The 16,922-nt window shown below is 37.7% G+C and overlaps 2 protein-coding genes across 2 annotated transcripts; one reads left to right on the top strand and one right to left on the bottom strand.

The window, feature by feature from the left end:
- Positions 1-2,184: 2,184 nt before the first annotated feature.
- Syx17 (syntaxin 17) lies at positions 2,185-3,833 on the top strand. Its single transcript, XM_065238180.1, has 3 exons — positions 2,185-2,699; positions 2,842-3,585; positions 3,641-3,833. The coding sequence occupies exons 1-2, from the start codon at positions 2,372-2,374 to the stop codon at positions 3,459-3,461; spliced, it is 948 nt and encodes a 315-aa protein (XP_065094252.1). The 5' UTR covers positions 2,185-2,371; the 3' UTR covers positions 3,462-3,585; positions 3,641-3,833.
- A 59-nt stretch (positions 3,834-3,892) lies between these two features.
- LOC135714811 (protein LLP homolog) lies at positions 3,893-4,583 on the bottom strand. Its single transcript, XM_065238181.1, has 2 exons — positions 4,298-4,583; positions 3,893-4,235 (listed from the first exon to the last, which is right to left on the bottom strand). Exons 1-2 carry the CDS (start codon positions 4,466-4,468, stop codon positions 3,939-3,941), a joined length of 468 nt encoding a protein of 155 aa, XP_065094253.1. The 5' UTR covers positions 4,469-4,583; the 3' UTR covers positions 3,893-3,938.
- Positions 4,584-16,922: the final 12,339 nt, after the last annotated feature.

Here is a 16,922-nt window from a genome sequence, read left to right as displayed (position 1 = left end):
AACTTCGGTAAATTTTCAGTTTACTGAACTGTTACGGCAATATATTTCACCGAGGACAGATTTTGATTTTAAATGTGTAGTCCTTGTTACTTATTATGCCTTGTTGATAGTAACAAGACTCGGCTTTGTCCACCGAGGATGATCTTGAAATAAGGAAAAAAAATGAGTTAGTTAGGCTTCATCTATGTGATTCCTGTGGAATTTATAATTCCACTCTGGGGGAATCGTCCAACGCAGGAGCCTCACACTGCACGACTCCGGCGACGGTCGACATACGAAAGAGGAAGAGTAAAGCAGTAGCAAGCTGTGATTGCCTCTGCCGAATGTTGAAGTCGAATGAATCCATGATGTTCATCCATTTGACGAGGGATAATTTTGGGGTATCCGGCTACGTTAGGGTGTACCCCACAATTCCTAATCTTCTATTCGTTGTTAAAGTGGTTAAGACTAAGGGTTCTGATGCATGGTCATTATTGGTGTCAGTTCTTAATTTTGTTGCTAAAGAATCCAATTTTGACTGACAAAGGGGCGTGCCTTTGGAGGGTGATTCAAATTCCAAAGGGTTTAAATTGCGGGACCTTTCAATTAGAGTCGGATCCTTGCGATAAATGCGAGAATGACAACTGAAAAAAAAATCAAATACTTCAACATTTATTAATAGTGATGGAGTTATACCAACAATCAATACGAAACTAACGATTTTAAATTGGCTCACCACTTTAGTAGCCTATTGGTCCCAAGCAAACGATTAACGTACCCTATTCTAGTTGAAATTCTATTACTACACTATGTTTGTTTTGATTCGCTATGAAAGTTTGACAGATAACATCAGGGGTGTGTGGATTCATGCAGAACATGCAGGGGTGAGTGAAATAGCTTGGGACTGCTTGGGACCGTTGTTCTGGTACTGAGTGAGCCAAAAATAATAATGATTTTCTTCGGGACCCAGTGGTCTTAGAGTTACCTCTATGGTTATACCATAGAGGTAATCTAAGACCACTAAGTCCCGAAGTGAAATAGCTTGGGACTGCTTGGGACCGTTGTTCTGGAACTGAGTGAGCCAAAAATAATAATGATTTTCTTCGGGACCCAGTGGTCTTAGAGTTACCTCTATGGTTATACGACATCCACTAAACTAAGAACATGGGATATACTATAATAGATCAAATTACTGGTCGCAGTGGTGCTAGTCCCGAACAGAGGAAAAAAAATGTTATTTTTACTTAATTTTGAGTGTCTCTCACTTCTTATTGTTGTCAAAAACGAAACGAGAGATTCGACTTTCTCATGACTATCGTTCAATAAGCTACTAGTATAGAGGTAACTTTAAGACCAGAAGGTCCCGAAGAAACGAGCTCAACTTTTTGGCTCAGCTCTGGTACTATCTTCGGTCCCAAGCTAATCGATGCACCCCTCGAAACATAGGAAAATCCACGAACCCCTCATTTTATCTGTCAAACTTTCATAGCGAATCAAAACAAACATAGTGTAGTACTACAATATCGACTAGAATATGGTACGTTAATCGATTTGCTTGGGACCAATAGGCTAGTCAAGTAGTGAGCCAATTTAAAATCGTTAGTTTCGTATTTATTGTTGTTATAACTCTCCAGTCTGTACAGCGTTTAATAGTACGTTCAGACTACAGAGTTATAACATGTTATAGCGCTATCTTGATGGTGGTTTCTGTGTTGCAATTATTTGACAACCGTTATAACATGTTATAACTCTCCAGTCTGTACACAGCAAAAAAAGTTGTTGAATATTACATCGAAACTGCTGCAACCAGGTCAATCCATCGGTTGTGTAATATCACATTGTACGATGTACATCGATTTTGCGAACAAAATTACATCCATTGATGTAATATTGTATCTGCTTTTTGCTATTACATCATTATTTCATACATCAGCTTGAATTACGTTGATCGATATTACATTTTTTTTTGCTGTGTACAGTCTGTAATGCAATATTTAGCTTAAAATGAGGAAGCTTCAACGGCTGTGTATACATTCCCAAGAGGGTACATTCGTGCGTGAACTTAGCCCACTAAACTTATATCGTTCGTGCCCCTTTCCACGGTGTCACTGATTGAATTCCGTTGTTTTGATGATGATGTCAAAATAAAAAACCGTCATCATTAATCATTGATTAAATATTATATTGATTTTTGATAACAAAAAGAAAGAAAATCTATCGACAAAAACAGCACAAGGTGCACTCTCTCACATCAAGAAACAATAATCGCAAAAAGCAAACATATTCCTAATTATTAGCTATTGCGCTGCGACAGCAAGAAATCACCTTCCCCCCTTTGTGTTTGTTGTGTTCCTCAGCTGATAAACGAAAATATACCAACAATCGATAAAAGATGGACTCTCCCTCCGGAGACAAAGACGCCAAAATCGGGCTAAAGCTGGCGGAGATATCGATTCACAAGTTCAACCAAACGATTCCGCAGTATCTGAGCCTGCTGAAGAACCACAAGTGCAACATCGAAAAAGCCAGCTCCCTGAAGGACTGGGACCGGATCAAGCGGGAGCAGATCAATGCCACTCGGGTCATCAAGCAGATGAAGTATTTGATACTGGAAATCGATAAGGTGCGGGCCCGGGTTCAGGAGGGAGATTTGGAACGTTTTGACGGGGCAATCGAGGGGGCCAAGAAGAATGCCTTTACAGCGATGGGCGAATATTTGGGTAAGTTGCGGGGACTCATAACGAAATGTCCTTGAAAACATGGCAGTGCTAAACAACAAAATACAAACAAACACAGTGCGGGGGTGGAAATGGGGTATTGTTGTGTAAACACTCATCGATTTTCTTGTTTTGGTGTTTTCAGAGGCTCAGCAGAAAATGGTTTCGCGATCGCAATCTACGTACAGCTTCACAGATGAGGATTATTACACGAGTCAAGAGCAGCAGGACAACCAGTACGGACGCCAGTTGGTACATGTCCCGGAGATAACCAGTACCTACAACCGGGAGGCGAACGAGCTTCGGCAGAGAGCAGAATGTCTCAAGGAAATGGAAACTCTCCAGCAAGAGATTGTCGATATTCAGGATCTGTTCCAAACGGTTCACTCGATGTCCCATGAACAGGCTAGGATGGTAGATGCAGTAGAGGAAAACGTTGAGGTGACACAGGGTCACGTGGAAGAGGGCGAAACGGTCCTGAGGAAAGCACTCAAGTACAAGAAAGCCATCTATCCGATGTGTGGGGCGTTGCTGGGATCCTGCATAGGTGGGCCAATTGGGTTGATAGTGGGCCTGAAAGCCGGAGGATTGGCTGCAATCGGAGGGGGTTTGGTCGGCTTTGCCGGGGGCAGATACGTCAAGGAGGAAGGAGGATTAGAAGCTGTTGATGCGATAGACGGTGGAGACAGGGGAGTCGAAGTGGAAGCAAATGGAGCGGCTCTGATCACCGGACCTGACCAGACCATTTGCGAGCGGAAAGAATGACAGTTGAGGTGGTTTTGCACTATCCAGTAGATTGATGCTAGCTGAAACGTGGCTCGTGTAGGATTTCATCGTTTTATTTTGTTGATGTTCATCTCGAATCGGAGTGTCGTTATTATTTTTTTAGGTAAGAAAAATGGATTTCTAATCTGCAGCAATTAACAATCCCTTTCTATTTTCAGTATAATAGACCAGTACTGTTATGGAAGATTCGACATTACAAATCTGGCAAACTTCATCGCTTATATGGATTTTTAACAGAGGGAAATGTCCAAACAATTCCTACGACAAACAATACGCTGCGATAACTCAAAGAATAGATGTTACTGTGTAAGGAAAGGATATTGATAGAACTAGTTATTTCATTTTTGAAACATTATTTATTGATACGTGTTTTCCTCCAGTTTACAGAAAAGAAGTAAGACTTAAACCAAAATTACAGCATAGAAAAATTAGAAAGATCTTTTCCTTTCAAGAAAATCACACTTGACCCCTCCAGTTGTTGGTCGAATCGATAAAATGCATCTTACGACCCGGACGGCCACGCTTCTTCTGGATCTTACCCTCCCGAAGCAGCTTCTTCTTGCGTTCCTTCTTGGGGTGATACCAAACCGGATACTGCCCGAACTGATCCTGCATCGTCCTGGTGTTGTATTTGTGCTTGACTTTCGTTTCCTGGTGCTCGATTACGATAAACTTTTCCTTTTTCTTACCCAGCTTTTTTGTTTCTTCGTTGATTAACTCCTCCATCGCTTCCTCTTTGATTTTCTCTTCATTCTGAAATTTCGAAAACAAATCCAGTAAAACCATTTTACCTCTTTCTTAACGACGTCACAAACCTCCTTCTTCTTTTGCTGCTCCGTAATGTCCTTCACCTTTTCCATTATGTCCATCCCGTCCTCGTCGATCATGCCCAGCGTCTTCTTAAGCTTTTTGAGCTCCTTTACCTTATTCTTAACGCGGCGGACGCGGTTGTTTTTGTCCCGCCGGGATTTGGAACGGGCCGTCATGTTGGTGGATGGATTTTTGGAGGATTTACGCACAAATTTTCTGAGGAAAACCGACTGAAATTCAGTCCGATAAACACGGAAACGTGTTTTGGTTCGGCTGCTGCTTGACGGCAAAGGAACGAGAACGATAATGTCAGTCGGGTGAAATGCACAGGGCACCGGGAGATGTTTCGATTTGACATTGTCGAAAGAAGAAGGTGAGGTACTAGAGTGCTGCACGGTAACTCGGAACAATTCAAAATTGAGTCGAATATACTCATTTCTGTGGGAAGTAGAGAGCTTTTTGACGTTTAATCGGCGCACACTACTGCACCATTTAAATCGAACGAGTGCGAGCAAGAGGGAAACAGATTAGTGGGAAAACAAACCGTGCATTTGTCCTTGTGTGCTAGATACACGCTAAGATAAGATTGCCTAAAATTAGGTTTTAATTTAACCTAAAATTAGGTTTTGATACTAATACCACAAACGAAGTGACAGACGACTTACTGACGAAGAAATCCATTAAAATAATGTGGTTCACTGTAATAGAATTTTCTTGGAAGCTTGTGCCATCATCCACCAGATGGGTTAGTTTTTTTGTTTTGATTTGAACAAAGTTGATTTTGTGTACAATGATTCTTTGACAGTGTGCAAAGAGTGCGTATCATTTTGTCATTTTTTTATGCATTTCAGTTTTGAGTAGAGTGAAAGAGATAGAACCAAAACATTCTAGTACATTCGGTTAAAATGCTAGTTCAATCTAGTAGTAGTGTTGCCATGTGGTACAATCCAGTAGTAGTGGTGTTGCCATGTGGTACACTGAAAAATTGCAATAGCAGGTTAGTCACCAAAGTTTTCGAGCCGCTCCGTCTGTCACTTCGTTTGTGCTAATACCATAGAGGTAACTCTAAGACCACTGGGTCCCGAAGAAAATCATTATTATTTTTGGCTCACTCAGTACCAGAACAACGGTCCCAAGCAGTCCCAAGCTATTTCACTCACCCCTGCATGTTCTGTATGAATCCACACACCCCTGATGTTATCTGTCAAACTTTCATAGCGAATCAAAACAAACATAGTGTAGTAATAGAATTTCAACTAGAATAGGGTACGTTATTCGTTTGCTTGGGACCAATAGGCTACTAAAGTGGTGAGCCAATTTAAAATCGTTAGTTTCGTATTGATTGTTGCTAATACCATAGAGGTAACTCTAAAACGCTGTCCAGACTGGAGAGTTATAACATGTTATAACGGTTGTCAAATAATTGCAACACAGAAACCACCATCAAGATAGCGCTATACACAGAAAAAAAAGTTGTTGAATATTACATCCAAACTGCTGCAACCAGGTCAATCCATCGGTTGTGTAATATAACGTTGTACGATGTACATAGATTTTGCGAACAAAATTACATCCATTGATGTAATATTGTATCTGATTTTTGCTATTACATCATTATTTCATACATTAGCTTGAATTACATTGATCGATATTACATTTTTTTTTGCTGTGTAACATGTTATAACTCTGTAGTCTGAACGTACTATAAGACTAGAAGGTCCCGAAGAAACGAGCTCAACTTTTTGGCTCAGCTCTGGTACTCTCTTCGGTCCCAAGCTAATCGATTCACCCCTCGAAAAATAAGAAAAACCAATAACCCCTCATTTTATATGTCAAACTTTCATAGCGAATCAAAACAAACATTGCGTAGTACTAGAATTTCGACTAGAATGGGGTACGTTAATCGTTTGCTTGGGACCAATAGGCTGGTCAAGTAGTGAGCCAATTTAAAATCGTGAGTTTCGTATTGATTGTTGCTAATACCCAGAATATAGGTAACATTTACCAATAAATAACGTTACTTTTTATTTATATTATGAGTAAAGAGCGTTTTCAAATATTTACTTTATTTTTTACCTAAAATTAGGTGAAAATTTAGTCACTATGCAACGAGCAGCAACGCTGTGTGAATTGTAGTGAAAGTTACAAAAGCTATGTGAAGACGAGTGTGAAGAATTTTTGAATGAAACCAAATATATCATATTAACAATTCATGCCTTTTCCAAATGTTGCAATGGCGACCCGCAAAATATTGCTTCACGCACCATCTAGCGTTGAAAAAGGTCAGCAACAATCATCCAATTACAAGGGGTGTGAATATAGCACCAATTACCAATTACGAGGGGTGTGAATATAGCACTTTTTATAAAAGTAAGAGTCAAATTATTTTCATTAATTACATTGTGTATATTGCTTTAAAATTTATTTGACATGTCACTGTTGTCATCAAATAAAATAAAATGCTGAAATACATTCATTTGAAATATCAAACAAATTTTCATTTGGTTTACCCCTCGTGACGATAAACAAATACATTTGTAGCCTTTTAGGCCACAGAGGTGCTTTCATCGCTAAAAATTTGGTTCGCCAGCTAAACGAAAGAGTGGATCATATTGTTAATATAATATATTTGATGAAACCGAAATTCAAATAATTCAATTAAATTTCAACGACGACTTATACGAATAGTGAGTATAATTATTACCTATTAATAATCCTAAGCAAATAACAAAAAATGACTAGTGCTGCAAACAAAAACTAACCTCACTTTTTGCTTATATTTTCCAATTCTAGCTATCAGAGGCCAATCCCACCTCAGCATCCCGCAGGCCCCGTCGTGTCTTCTTGCTGGCATCTCAAGTGCTTGTTCCTGTTCCTGCTGCTGCAATCCTTCCGGAAAGGTACTCGAGTTGTCGACGGCTTGCGGAAACCAGCCAGGAAAGCAGAGTGGTCGATCAGTGATATTCATGACCAAACGACCGTCAATCAAAAATTACAATTAAAATGTATTTTGCAAACGTTTTTGAATATACTTGCGTGTTTTTATATTTCTGAGTGGGTACAAAATGTACCATCAAATCCGAAAAACATCTTAAAAATAGCATCTGCGCTCGCGATAGCATTGCAAAAACCAATAATACAGAAAAAAAACGTAATTTTCGGTAAAAAGTAACGTTACCAAATAGGTAATTATTAACGTTAACGATTCTCAACCACCAATACCTAATTTAAGGTAATCGATGTTTACCGATTCTTTAAGTATGTGCACTTTTGTTCGATTATCGTTATTTTTTACCGACTTTTAGGTATTCCTGTCTTAGCGTGTAGGGCTGCCCTATGTAGTTTTTTTTTTATCTCTTGCATCTAAGCCCATCTACTCGCATCGCTCTCCACCTTTTTGCAGGAAATCTTCAAAATCATAATCAATCGTCTTTTTATCTATTAGGCGTGGGTGCATCTCACAACAGCACAGCAAAACAATTCCTGCATCTTAGATAGAGACGCCCCCCTCGGCCAGCACCGACAAACCAACAACGTGAAATTCGTATGGAATAATTTTCCACTAGCTTTCTACCCAAAAGTAAGTTAGTTGTACCCAAAAGTAGGTGAATATGATTATACTCAACGTTGGGTTCCCTCCCACACTTTACTATCCCTATCCCTGTTGAGTGCAAGGGGGGGAGGTGGCTGTCAAATACGAACAATCGTCGCCTACCTCGCATAACTGGTTCCAAACGTAAACAAGCCATAAGAAACCTACAGCGTTTGTTTACGTTTGGAACCAGTTTCATACAAGATGATCAGTAGGCTGATTTGACAGCACATCCCCCCCCAGGTTGAGTGGTATTGCTCCTCCGTTTTTGACAAATTAGAAGGAGAAAAGGAGATAAACTAGTCAAAAGTAGGTAAAAGCACAGAGAACAGACGTTCAAGTTCGGTCAGAAACTTGTGTAAAATAAGTGGGAACGTCGCCGTTACGTGGTGTTAGCATCTCCTGATTTTCTCTATAAATTTTACACTTTCGACCAATTTGGCGCTAGTATCGATAAATTTTCTGTTGAAAATTGCCACTTGGCGCTACTAGCACTTAGTGTCTAGTGTAATTTGTGCAACGCCAGCGCCATCATGTTGTCAAAGAGGGTTTTTAAGTGGGGAAGTCGCCGTTAGTGGCGCTTAAGTTGAATAGGAATCTTTACACAAGTTTTTAGAGAAATTTTGTTCGAGCCTCCATGTCTGTTCTCTGTGGTAACGGTTACTCAGATGATGACATTTGTCAACTGAGTCAACCTTACCCATTTTGAAAGAAACCAATGAATGCCCCATGAACGCTTCATATATAAATTATTTCGTCCAGGAAGAATATTAAAAACACATTATGAAAATTATAATTCTGTATTTATTGATACCAACGAATTATTTATATTAGAGTTGCATGCCTCACCAACTAGCTGAGCTTTCGTCATCCAGAATATTACGTAGCTGCTTCATTTTCCCTGCTTCACTTCTAAAAACCTCACTGCACAAAAATCGCCTGTTAACAACGTAATATCACAGACAAACAGACGTAACACTTTATTGTGTATCTTCGTTCATGCATTTAACGGTTGATTTGAATATTATCAGTTCCGCGAACTACTCGCCACAGCGCTGGCATCGGATCACTTTGACGTTTCTATACATTCTATAGAACTTTTATGCAATATTGTTTACGAGCTAGCGAGCAAGCTTGTTTTCCGCGAGAAGCCCGAGAGATGTCGTTACTGAGGTCATATGTTTTGAGATACTATGTTTTCAAGAAAAACTTTTTCAAAGAGTTACGTCTGTTTGTCTGTGGTAATATACTGGCAATATATTAGTAATTTTAGACGAAAAACATTTCTTCACTTTATTTGGTAAATTGTGGTATTTGTAAGTTATACAAAGCACTTGTTTGAACCTTTTTCATGTTCTATAATTGTTTTTGTCTCATAGAAGCTCCGTTATCGACATGAAATTTTTCCCTTCTAAATGAAAGTCATCCGATGCTATAACGAAAAAAATCTGCTTGCCGTTTACTCTGACGAAAAATAAATCACAAACAGTGCTGCTTGTTCGCAACATTTACTCTTGGCGGGACTCTTATTATAACATCGACTCTGCTCCATACAGCCACAGAGAACAGACATTGAGGCTCGAACAAAATTTCTCTAAAAACTTGTGTAAAGATTCCTATTTGACTTAAGGGCCTCTAACGGTGACTTCCCCACTTAAAAACCCTCTTTGACAACATGATGGCGCTGGCGTTACAAAACATACACTAGACACTAAGTGCTGGTAGCGCCAAGTGGCAATTTTCAGCAGATAATTTATCGATACTAGCGCCCAATTGATCGAAAGTGATAAATTTATAGAGGAAATCAGGAGATGCTAGCGGTACGTAACGGCGACGTTTCCACTTAACTTTACACAAGTTTCTGATCGAACTTGGACGTCTGTTCTCTGTGATACAGCTTGCAAAAATGAGTGCGATCTACACGCTAAGATCAGTTTACCCAGACGGTACAAAAAGATTACCGAGATTGGCCATAAATTGCACAAACTCACATATGGGTAAACTTATTTAACCCAAATATGGGTTCTTATGATCTATAAATGATTTATTTTTATGTAAATTTGACTTAAATTTACCCATATTTGGGTTAAAAAATTTACCCATTTCTAAGTTTGTGCAGTTTACTCCTGATTTGGGTAAAGTACACCTACATTTGGGTTTTCTGATCTTAGGGTGTACCCAGTCACTGAGTAACCTCAAAATAGCGTGTAGTCAAAAGTAGGTAAAACTGAACTGGCCGTTGGATTATTTTTTCTTACCGTGTATGGTTGATATCGATACACTCAAAGATAAATTAAATCAAAAAAGCTTAAAAAGTATGCAGTTTCCCGCTTCACCTTATAGGCGAGGGGGACGAAAGTAATCTGTTCGACATTATCGATGAACATTTCAAATGGTCCTATCTGCTTTGATCGATTCTCTTCATCGACTTTCTCTTTTCATAACCTTTGCTATGCAAACAGATTTTGCGCTGATTCTATCATATAGTTTGATAAAGGGGGTTCTTATCTAGCGTCCAAAACGTCAAATACAACAGGGAAAGGTTTTGCAACTGAGTTATTGACGAAAGAGAAAGTCGATGAAGAGAATCGATCAATGCAGATAGGACCTTTTGAAATGTTTATCTAGATTTCTTTTAACGAATTTCAATAAAATTTGCTGAATTTCTCAAATTTGTTTTGGATAAATTCGATTCGTCGCGTCCTTCGATATTATCCAATTTCATCCACTATTCATCGATAATCTTGAATGTGTTAGAATTATGCTGATATTATTTTTAGTGTGTAGCGTGATGTGATCTGTCACTTCCTAAGCACCTGTGATTGATTCAAGTTCCAACTCTGGAAGCAACGAAAATATCTGCACGGAGTGTCGGTGACCTAATTGCCTACCGGCATTGATGGCCAAACGTGACCAAACCATAGATGCCGTGTCGATTCTTATGTTCACCGGATGCCAGGGTTGTCCAAATCGTAGTCCGTGATCTCGAAGCGACCGAAGCGACTATATCCAAGGCAAAGATGAATGTAGTTCCTCTTTTTTTTAAATATTTCTAGAAGACTTCCTTTACATGATGGTTATGTTTGTTTGTGTGGGCGTGTCATGATTTCCTAGTTATCATCGAGAGAAGTCATTGTTTACAAAAGCTGTTACGCACTACTTCCAGCTCTATCTATAGATTTGTTTTAGAACAAAGATTTTCGAGCTCGACCAACAATACAGAAGGGCGGTTCAAATAAATTGTAATTTCTTTATCTCGCAAACCTAAGCTCACCTAACCATTCGAACACCACTATCGAATAGCAGAGAATTTTCTCTACTTCATGGTGTTGTTCGTTTGGCATAGCAAGCTTCGGTTCACGAGGAAAGAGCATTAAAAGTTTGTTTACAAAAGCTTATTCGCCTTTTTGTATTGTTGGTCGAGATTTCGTGAAATTCCATTCTTATAAACAAACGGCTGTCATGATAATTATAGAGCTGTGATCCGATAGCAGAGATGTGTACACGGAGAAAAAATACTACCCAAAATTTGAGTTCTTTTTACTTAATATTGACTTCAGCCTCTCACTTGCACTCGTTAATGTTGTCAAAAAAGAAACAAGAGATTCGACCCAACGATATAGTTCAGCCCAATAAGTTACTTTTGAGTAAAATGCATATTCTCAAATTTACGTGAATTAAACTTAATTTTGGGTAGAATATACTTGAGAGTAGGTAATTTTTTTTGCTGGTGTTCAATGGAAACTACTATATGCGATTTACTCAAATTTGGGTTATTAGGCTGAACCCCGGAATTGAGGGAAAAGTACTTAATTTTGAGTAGTTTTTCATCAGATATTATCCGTTTTTAGAATTTTAAACTAGATTATATTGAATATAATCGATATAATCGATAGAATGGATTTGTCCAACTTGGAATCGATTCGTCGAACTTTAGAGTTACTTTTGGCAACATTTGAATAATTCTGGGACTTTCATCCCCCTCGCTTATAAGCCTTTTTAATAGAAACTTAACGATCGATTCAACCTCTGGTGGTGAATAGGAGAACGTCAAAAAGAGTGTTGTGAGCATAAATTTTTGCCTTGAGACATAGGAAGCGGAACACTTTTTTACCTTTCCTGATAAATTGATTCATCTGAGATGCTCGAAAACTTAATCTACAGTTGGAATATTTTTGTTGAGAAAAATGGAAAATTAGAAAAGTTCCCTAGTGGTTATGATCTTCGGGATTTCTTGTGTGAGGATAGTTAAGGTACAAATCAGTTCAGATCTGTGGAAAATCGTACAATAAGACAATTACCGATATAAATTGGAAAGATGTTGAATGAAAAATGCTTCAATTTGCATTGTGAAAAATAGGTATTCTGATGTAAACAAACGGTTTGGTTGACGTTTCTTCTCGAACTCGCGTGGCGCACTCTACGTTGGTGGTGCATTAAAAAGGCGTATTGGCAAATCAAAGTTGCCACTCGTGGAGAATAGACGAACTATGAAAGTGATGATGGTTTCAAAATTTTCCACGGACAGGTATACGAGTGCAATCTTAAAATGCTTTTATTTTGAAAACTGAGCATTGAATTTAAATCTGGTTGTTGCTACAGTTGTAGAAAAGCTGAAATCTATGCATACACCTAAAAATCTGAAAAGAAATTATTTTTTCTATATTATATATCTATTGAGTAGTCCTTAAGTTTTCTACTAACGTAGCACTAACCAGATTTAAATAGAATGTTCTATTTGCAAAATAAAGGCATTTTAAGATTGAACTCGTATACCTCACCGTGTAAAATTTTGAAACCATCATCACTTTCATAGTTCATCTATTCTCCACGAGTGCCAACTTTGATTTGCCAATTGAGTCCGAGCCGTGATTACTTCGGCAGTAGTCATGCATGATTAAATTCGAAATAATCTTACCAGTATTAAATTTTATTCTTTTTCAATACTGATATGTAATCAAAAAAGATTAAAATTCAATCAAAAATTAATAAAATAGAATCAAAAATGATTAAAATTTATTCAAAAAAGAGATAATCTACAATCTAATCAACCATGATTAAACTGGGATTAATATCAGATGCTTATTTTTTAGAAAGAGAGGATTAATTTTTAATCATTCGATATGATTAAACTGAGTTTAATGTCAAATTGATTAAATTTCAAGCAAAATGGGAATAGTTCAATTTATCAGTGTAGGCTGTTTCGATGCACCGCACCAATGTAGAGTGCGCTTTGCGATTATGAAAGCAAACATCAACCAAACCGGTTGTCTACATCAAAATTTCAATCTTCCTTCGGAAGGGAAGTAAAGCAGTTGGTCGCGGCCCATGTGTATTGAATGGGTGCGATATCCTACGCAGGAGTGGAAGCTGCCTTCCTGCACATGCCGATTGCCTTAGACAGATAAATGAATCAGAAAAGGTGAAAATATTTCCTTCTTTCTATGCTTCCAGGCGAAAATTTCCGCCCTCATCACTCTTTTGAGGATTCCCCTATACACCACCAGAGGCTGAAAATATCGCTTAGGATTCGTATATTAGCACAGAGAACAGATGTCCAATTTCGGTCAGAAACTTGTGGGAACATCGCCGTTACGTGGCACTAGCATCTTTTGATTTGCTCTATAAATTTTCCACTTTCGACCAATTTGTCGCTAGTATCGATAAATTTTCTGTTGAAAATTGCCACTTGGCGCTACCAGCACTTAGTAAGATGGTTTTTAAGTGGGGAAGCCGCCGTTAGTGGCGCTTAGTCGAATAGGAATCTTTACACTAGTTTTTAGAGAAATTTTGTTCGAGCCTCAACGTCTGTTCTCTGTGCTATTAGGGAACTCTGCTGCTGCTACTGACATTGGGACCGATAGGCTAGTCCAGTGTGAGCCAATTGAAAATCGTTAGTTTCCATCGGTTTCCTATAGGCCGAGCTATTGGTGATCTAACGGTAGCGTTCGTGGGGAATAGGATAAAATTTAACAGAACAATGATGATGGTTTCAAAATTTTACACGGTGAGTAGGAGAAAATTTTTAAAAAAGCATTTATTATCCGAAAAAAAAATTGTTCATTTTTTATTTATGCTAAGGGGGGAGAAACGTTTAAAGCAGCCCGATAGACGTTTAATTTTAAAATTTTATTTGTTGTATTAGTTTTGGTTTTAATCTGTAAATTTCAATTTTTCTAACCCCGTGTGCATAACAAAGTTCATAAAAAAATACTTTATTCGTAAAATAAAAGCTTTTTAAAATTGTTCTCCTATACCACGCTGTGCATAATTATGAAACCATCATCATTTTTCTAGTTCTCCTATTTGCCACAAGCGGTGCTTTATGGTATCGTTAGATTACCAATTCTAATTTTCCATTTTTTCAACAAAAATATTCCTGGACACCAGCAGAATCCTTGCAAAAACGATACATTTTTATATTTTTCCAACTGTGAACCTGTAGATAAAGTTTTGACGTTCTCCTGTTCATCACCAGAGGCTGAATCGATCGCTTAGTTTTTATTAAAAAGGTGTATTAATAAGTTCTTAAGTTTTCTACTAACGTAGCATTAACCAGATATTATTAAAATAATTGATCATTTTGTCAAGCTTCTGCATACATGTTCCATCAGATGTCACAGCTGTTGTTTGCGGTGACATCTATCGGAAACTAGACACAATCTGTTTTCTTATAATACTAGTTTACAGCATTTTTGAACTCGGTAAGGTGATGATCATTTCCAATGCAAAATCCTACGCTGAATTCAATGCCGTGGTCAGAAAAAAATTAAAGTAGAGCCATTTTTGAGATATATAAAAATTTTGATTTTTTGAATTTTGGACAAAAGTACGATTACTAAAATGTCAATATCTTTGGAACTAGTGCACCAATTTTAATACTTTTTTTTTATGAAAATGAAGCTAAATAAATTTGCTATCGTTCACTTGAATATTATGTCTTAATTTTGAAGTGATTTAAAAATTTACAGCATTTTTTTTAATTTTTCCTGCGAATCTTGTTTTAATCAACATTTTTAATGGGATAAAAAGATTCAAAAAATCATTCCATAATTTATTCTTAAAGTCCATTCAAAACCGAAGAAAATGAGCCTTTAATGGGTGAAATTGTCGAAGTTATGAGCATTTTTGTAAAACACTTAAAAATGTTGCTGAAATACAACAGCTTTAGAGTTCCGTTTCTAGGTGTCGTTGTAAGCATCCAAATCGCATGTAAAGTTTTCATGGGAGATTCTTTTCTCTACATTTCAATTTGATTAAGGCATATCAGGATTTAAAACCGAGTTGATACAAAAGAAATTTATTTAGGTTTTATTAAAAATGATTGAGAATCGAATGACTTTGTCTTCGATGTTTTGAACTTGTTTCTCGAATCAGAAACCAACAATAGTCACCCATCATTGCTTCATCCCAAAACCCTTGGTAACGACGTTCCATCATCTTCATTTGTTGGTGAAAACGTTCGCCGTGCTCATCACTCTCGTCACCAAGATTTTCCGGGAAAAAATCCAAGTGAGAATGTAGGAAATGTATTTTCAAAGACATATTCACACCTGTGTTCAGTGAAATAAAAGGATTTGAAATTAATTATATGTAACAAACACAATATTTTTGATTTATACCTATTTTCTCATAATTTTTGAGCAATTCATCGACGGCTTCCTCATAATCTGGGCTTCTGAAATTTCCTAAAAAGGTTGTGACAACACGCTGGAACGATTTCCACGCTTCTTCCTCATCTGGTGTCAAAACTGTATTGAATGCGGAATCATTGAGCAGTTTTTTTGATCTGTGGGCCAACAAATACACCTTCCTTTATCTTTGCGTCAGATAAATTTGGAAATACTGATTTCAAGTACTGGAATGCCGGCCCTTCTTTTTGCAACGCTTTGACGAAATTTTTGAATAGCCCAAGTTTTATATGTAGTGGTGGAAGTATTATGCGTTCTTTTACCACAAGAGGATCGTTTTTAACGTTGTCTTTACCAATTGTGAAATTATCCCGTTTTGGCCAATCTTTTCGGACGTAGTGTTCCTTACGAGCTCGACTGTCCCATTTACACAAAAAAACAAATATATTTTGTGTATCCCTGTTGCAATCCAGTCAACATGGCAACCACTTTAAGATCGGAACAAATTTTCCAATTGTGTTGATTGTAATTTATCAAATTGAGCAATAGAGCCATTGATTCATACGTTTCCTTCATATTAACGGCATGAGCTAATGGAATAGAAGGTTTCTCATTCCCTTAATGCAGTAAAACCGTAAAACGGCTTTCAAGCTCAACTTGCTGCTATCGATGAATATAATTGTTCACAGAGGAGACACTGCAGTGCAAAACATGTCTGGTACCTCTATATATGCATTTAGATTATTAGTTAGTTAGTTTAAATGATCTTTATTTCAGTTTAACTTGGACGATTACCATATAAATTTTTTTTACTAAGTGATTTAATTGCTTTCTTCATCTTTAGGTATGGGCAAAATTCAAAATTTGTTTTACAGAATTAGTCCTAGACTTAGTACACGGTCGACCACCTTGGTGGGATTGGTTTGTTTTGTTTTTAGAATTTGAAGAGAAACTACTTAATACTACTATTGACAGCTTAAAACTAACCTACTCTACTATATACACTTAACCTACTATGTACAAATTGCTTATTAAAGCATGTTCAGAAAGATTGCATTTTTGAATAAATTTAGTTGTCATATCATCAATTTTGGAATCTACTTTGGGAATTTCTGCCTCTTGATGGAGGTCTGCTATTCTTGTGTCGAATGGACGATCTAGGATCATCCTCAACACTCTATTCTGTGCAACCTGGATTTTGTTCCTGTGGGTCTGGGCGCACGATTCCCACACCGGGGCGGCATAGAAGATCGCGGGGGCTATGATCTGTTTGTAAACAGCCAGTTTGTTTTGCCTTGAGAGGCGGGATCTGCGGCAAATGAGCGGATACAAACACCTAACCAAGGCGGAGCACTTAACTAGGGTTTTCTCTATTTGCGAGCGGAACAGGAGCTTCTCATCGAACAA

This window comes from Ochlerotatus camptorhynchus, unplaced genomic scaffold (genome assembly GCF_037179485.1).
Source record: "Ochlerotatus camptorhynchus isolate MF236.1 unplaced genomic scaffold, CSIRO-AGI_Acam_v1.1 ptg000734l, whole genome shotgun sequence".
Taxonomy (NCBI): Eukaryota; Metazoa; Arthropoda; class Insecta; order Diptera; family Culicidae; genus Ochlerotatus; species Ochlerotatus camptorhynchus.
This window is presented reverse-complemented; position numbering and strand designations above follow the sequence as displayed.

Excerpts from the sequence above, each read along its gene's own strand:
- Syx17 (XM_065238180.1), top strand. The coding sequence starts at position 2,372 with ATGGACTCTCCCTCCGGAGACAAAGACGCCAAAATCGGGCTAAAGCTG. Across the intron at positions 2,700-2,841 it reads AGCGATGGGCGAATATTTGG|AGGCTCAGCAGAAAATGGTT; the intron begins GTAAGTTGCGGG and ends TGGTGTTTTCAG.
- LOC135714811 (XM_065238181.1), bottom strand. The coding sequence starts at position 4,468 with ATGACGGCCCGTTCCAAATCCCGGCGGGACAAAAACAACCGCGTCCGC. Across the intron at positions 4,236-4,297 it reads AGCAGCAAAAGAAGAAGGAG|AATGAAGAGAAAATCAAAGA; the intron begins GTTTGTGACGTC and ends TCGAAATTTCAG.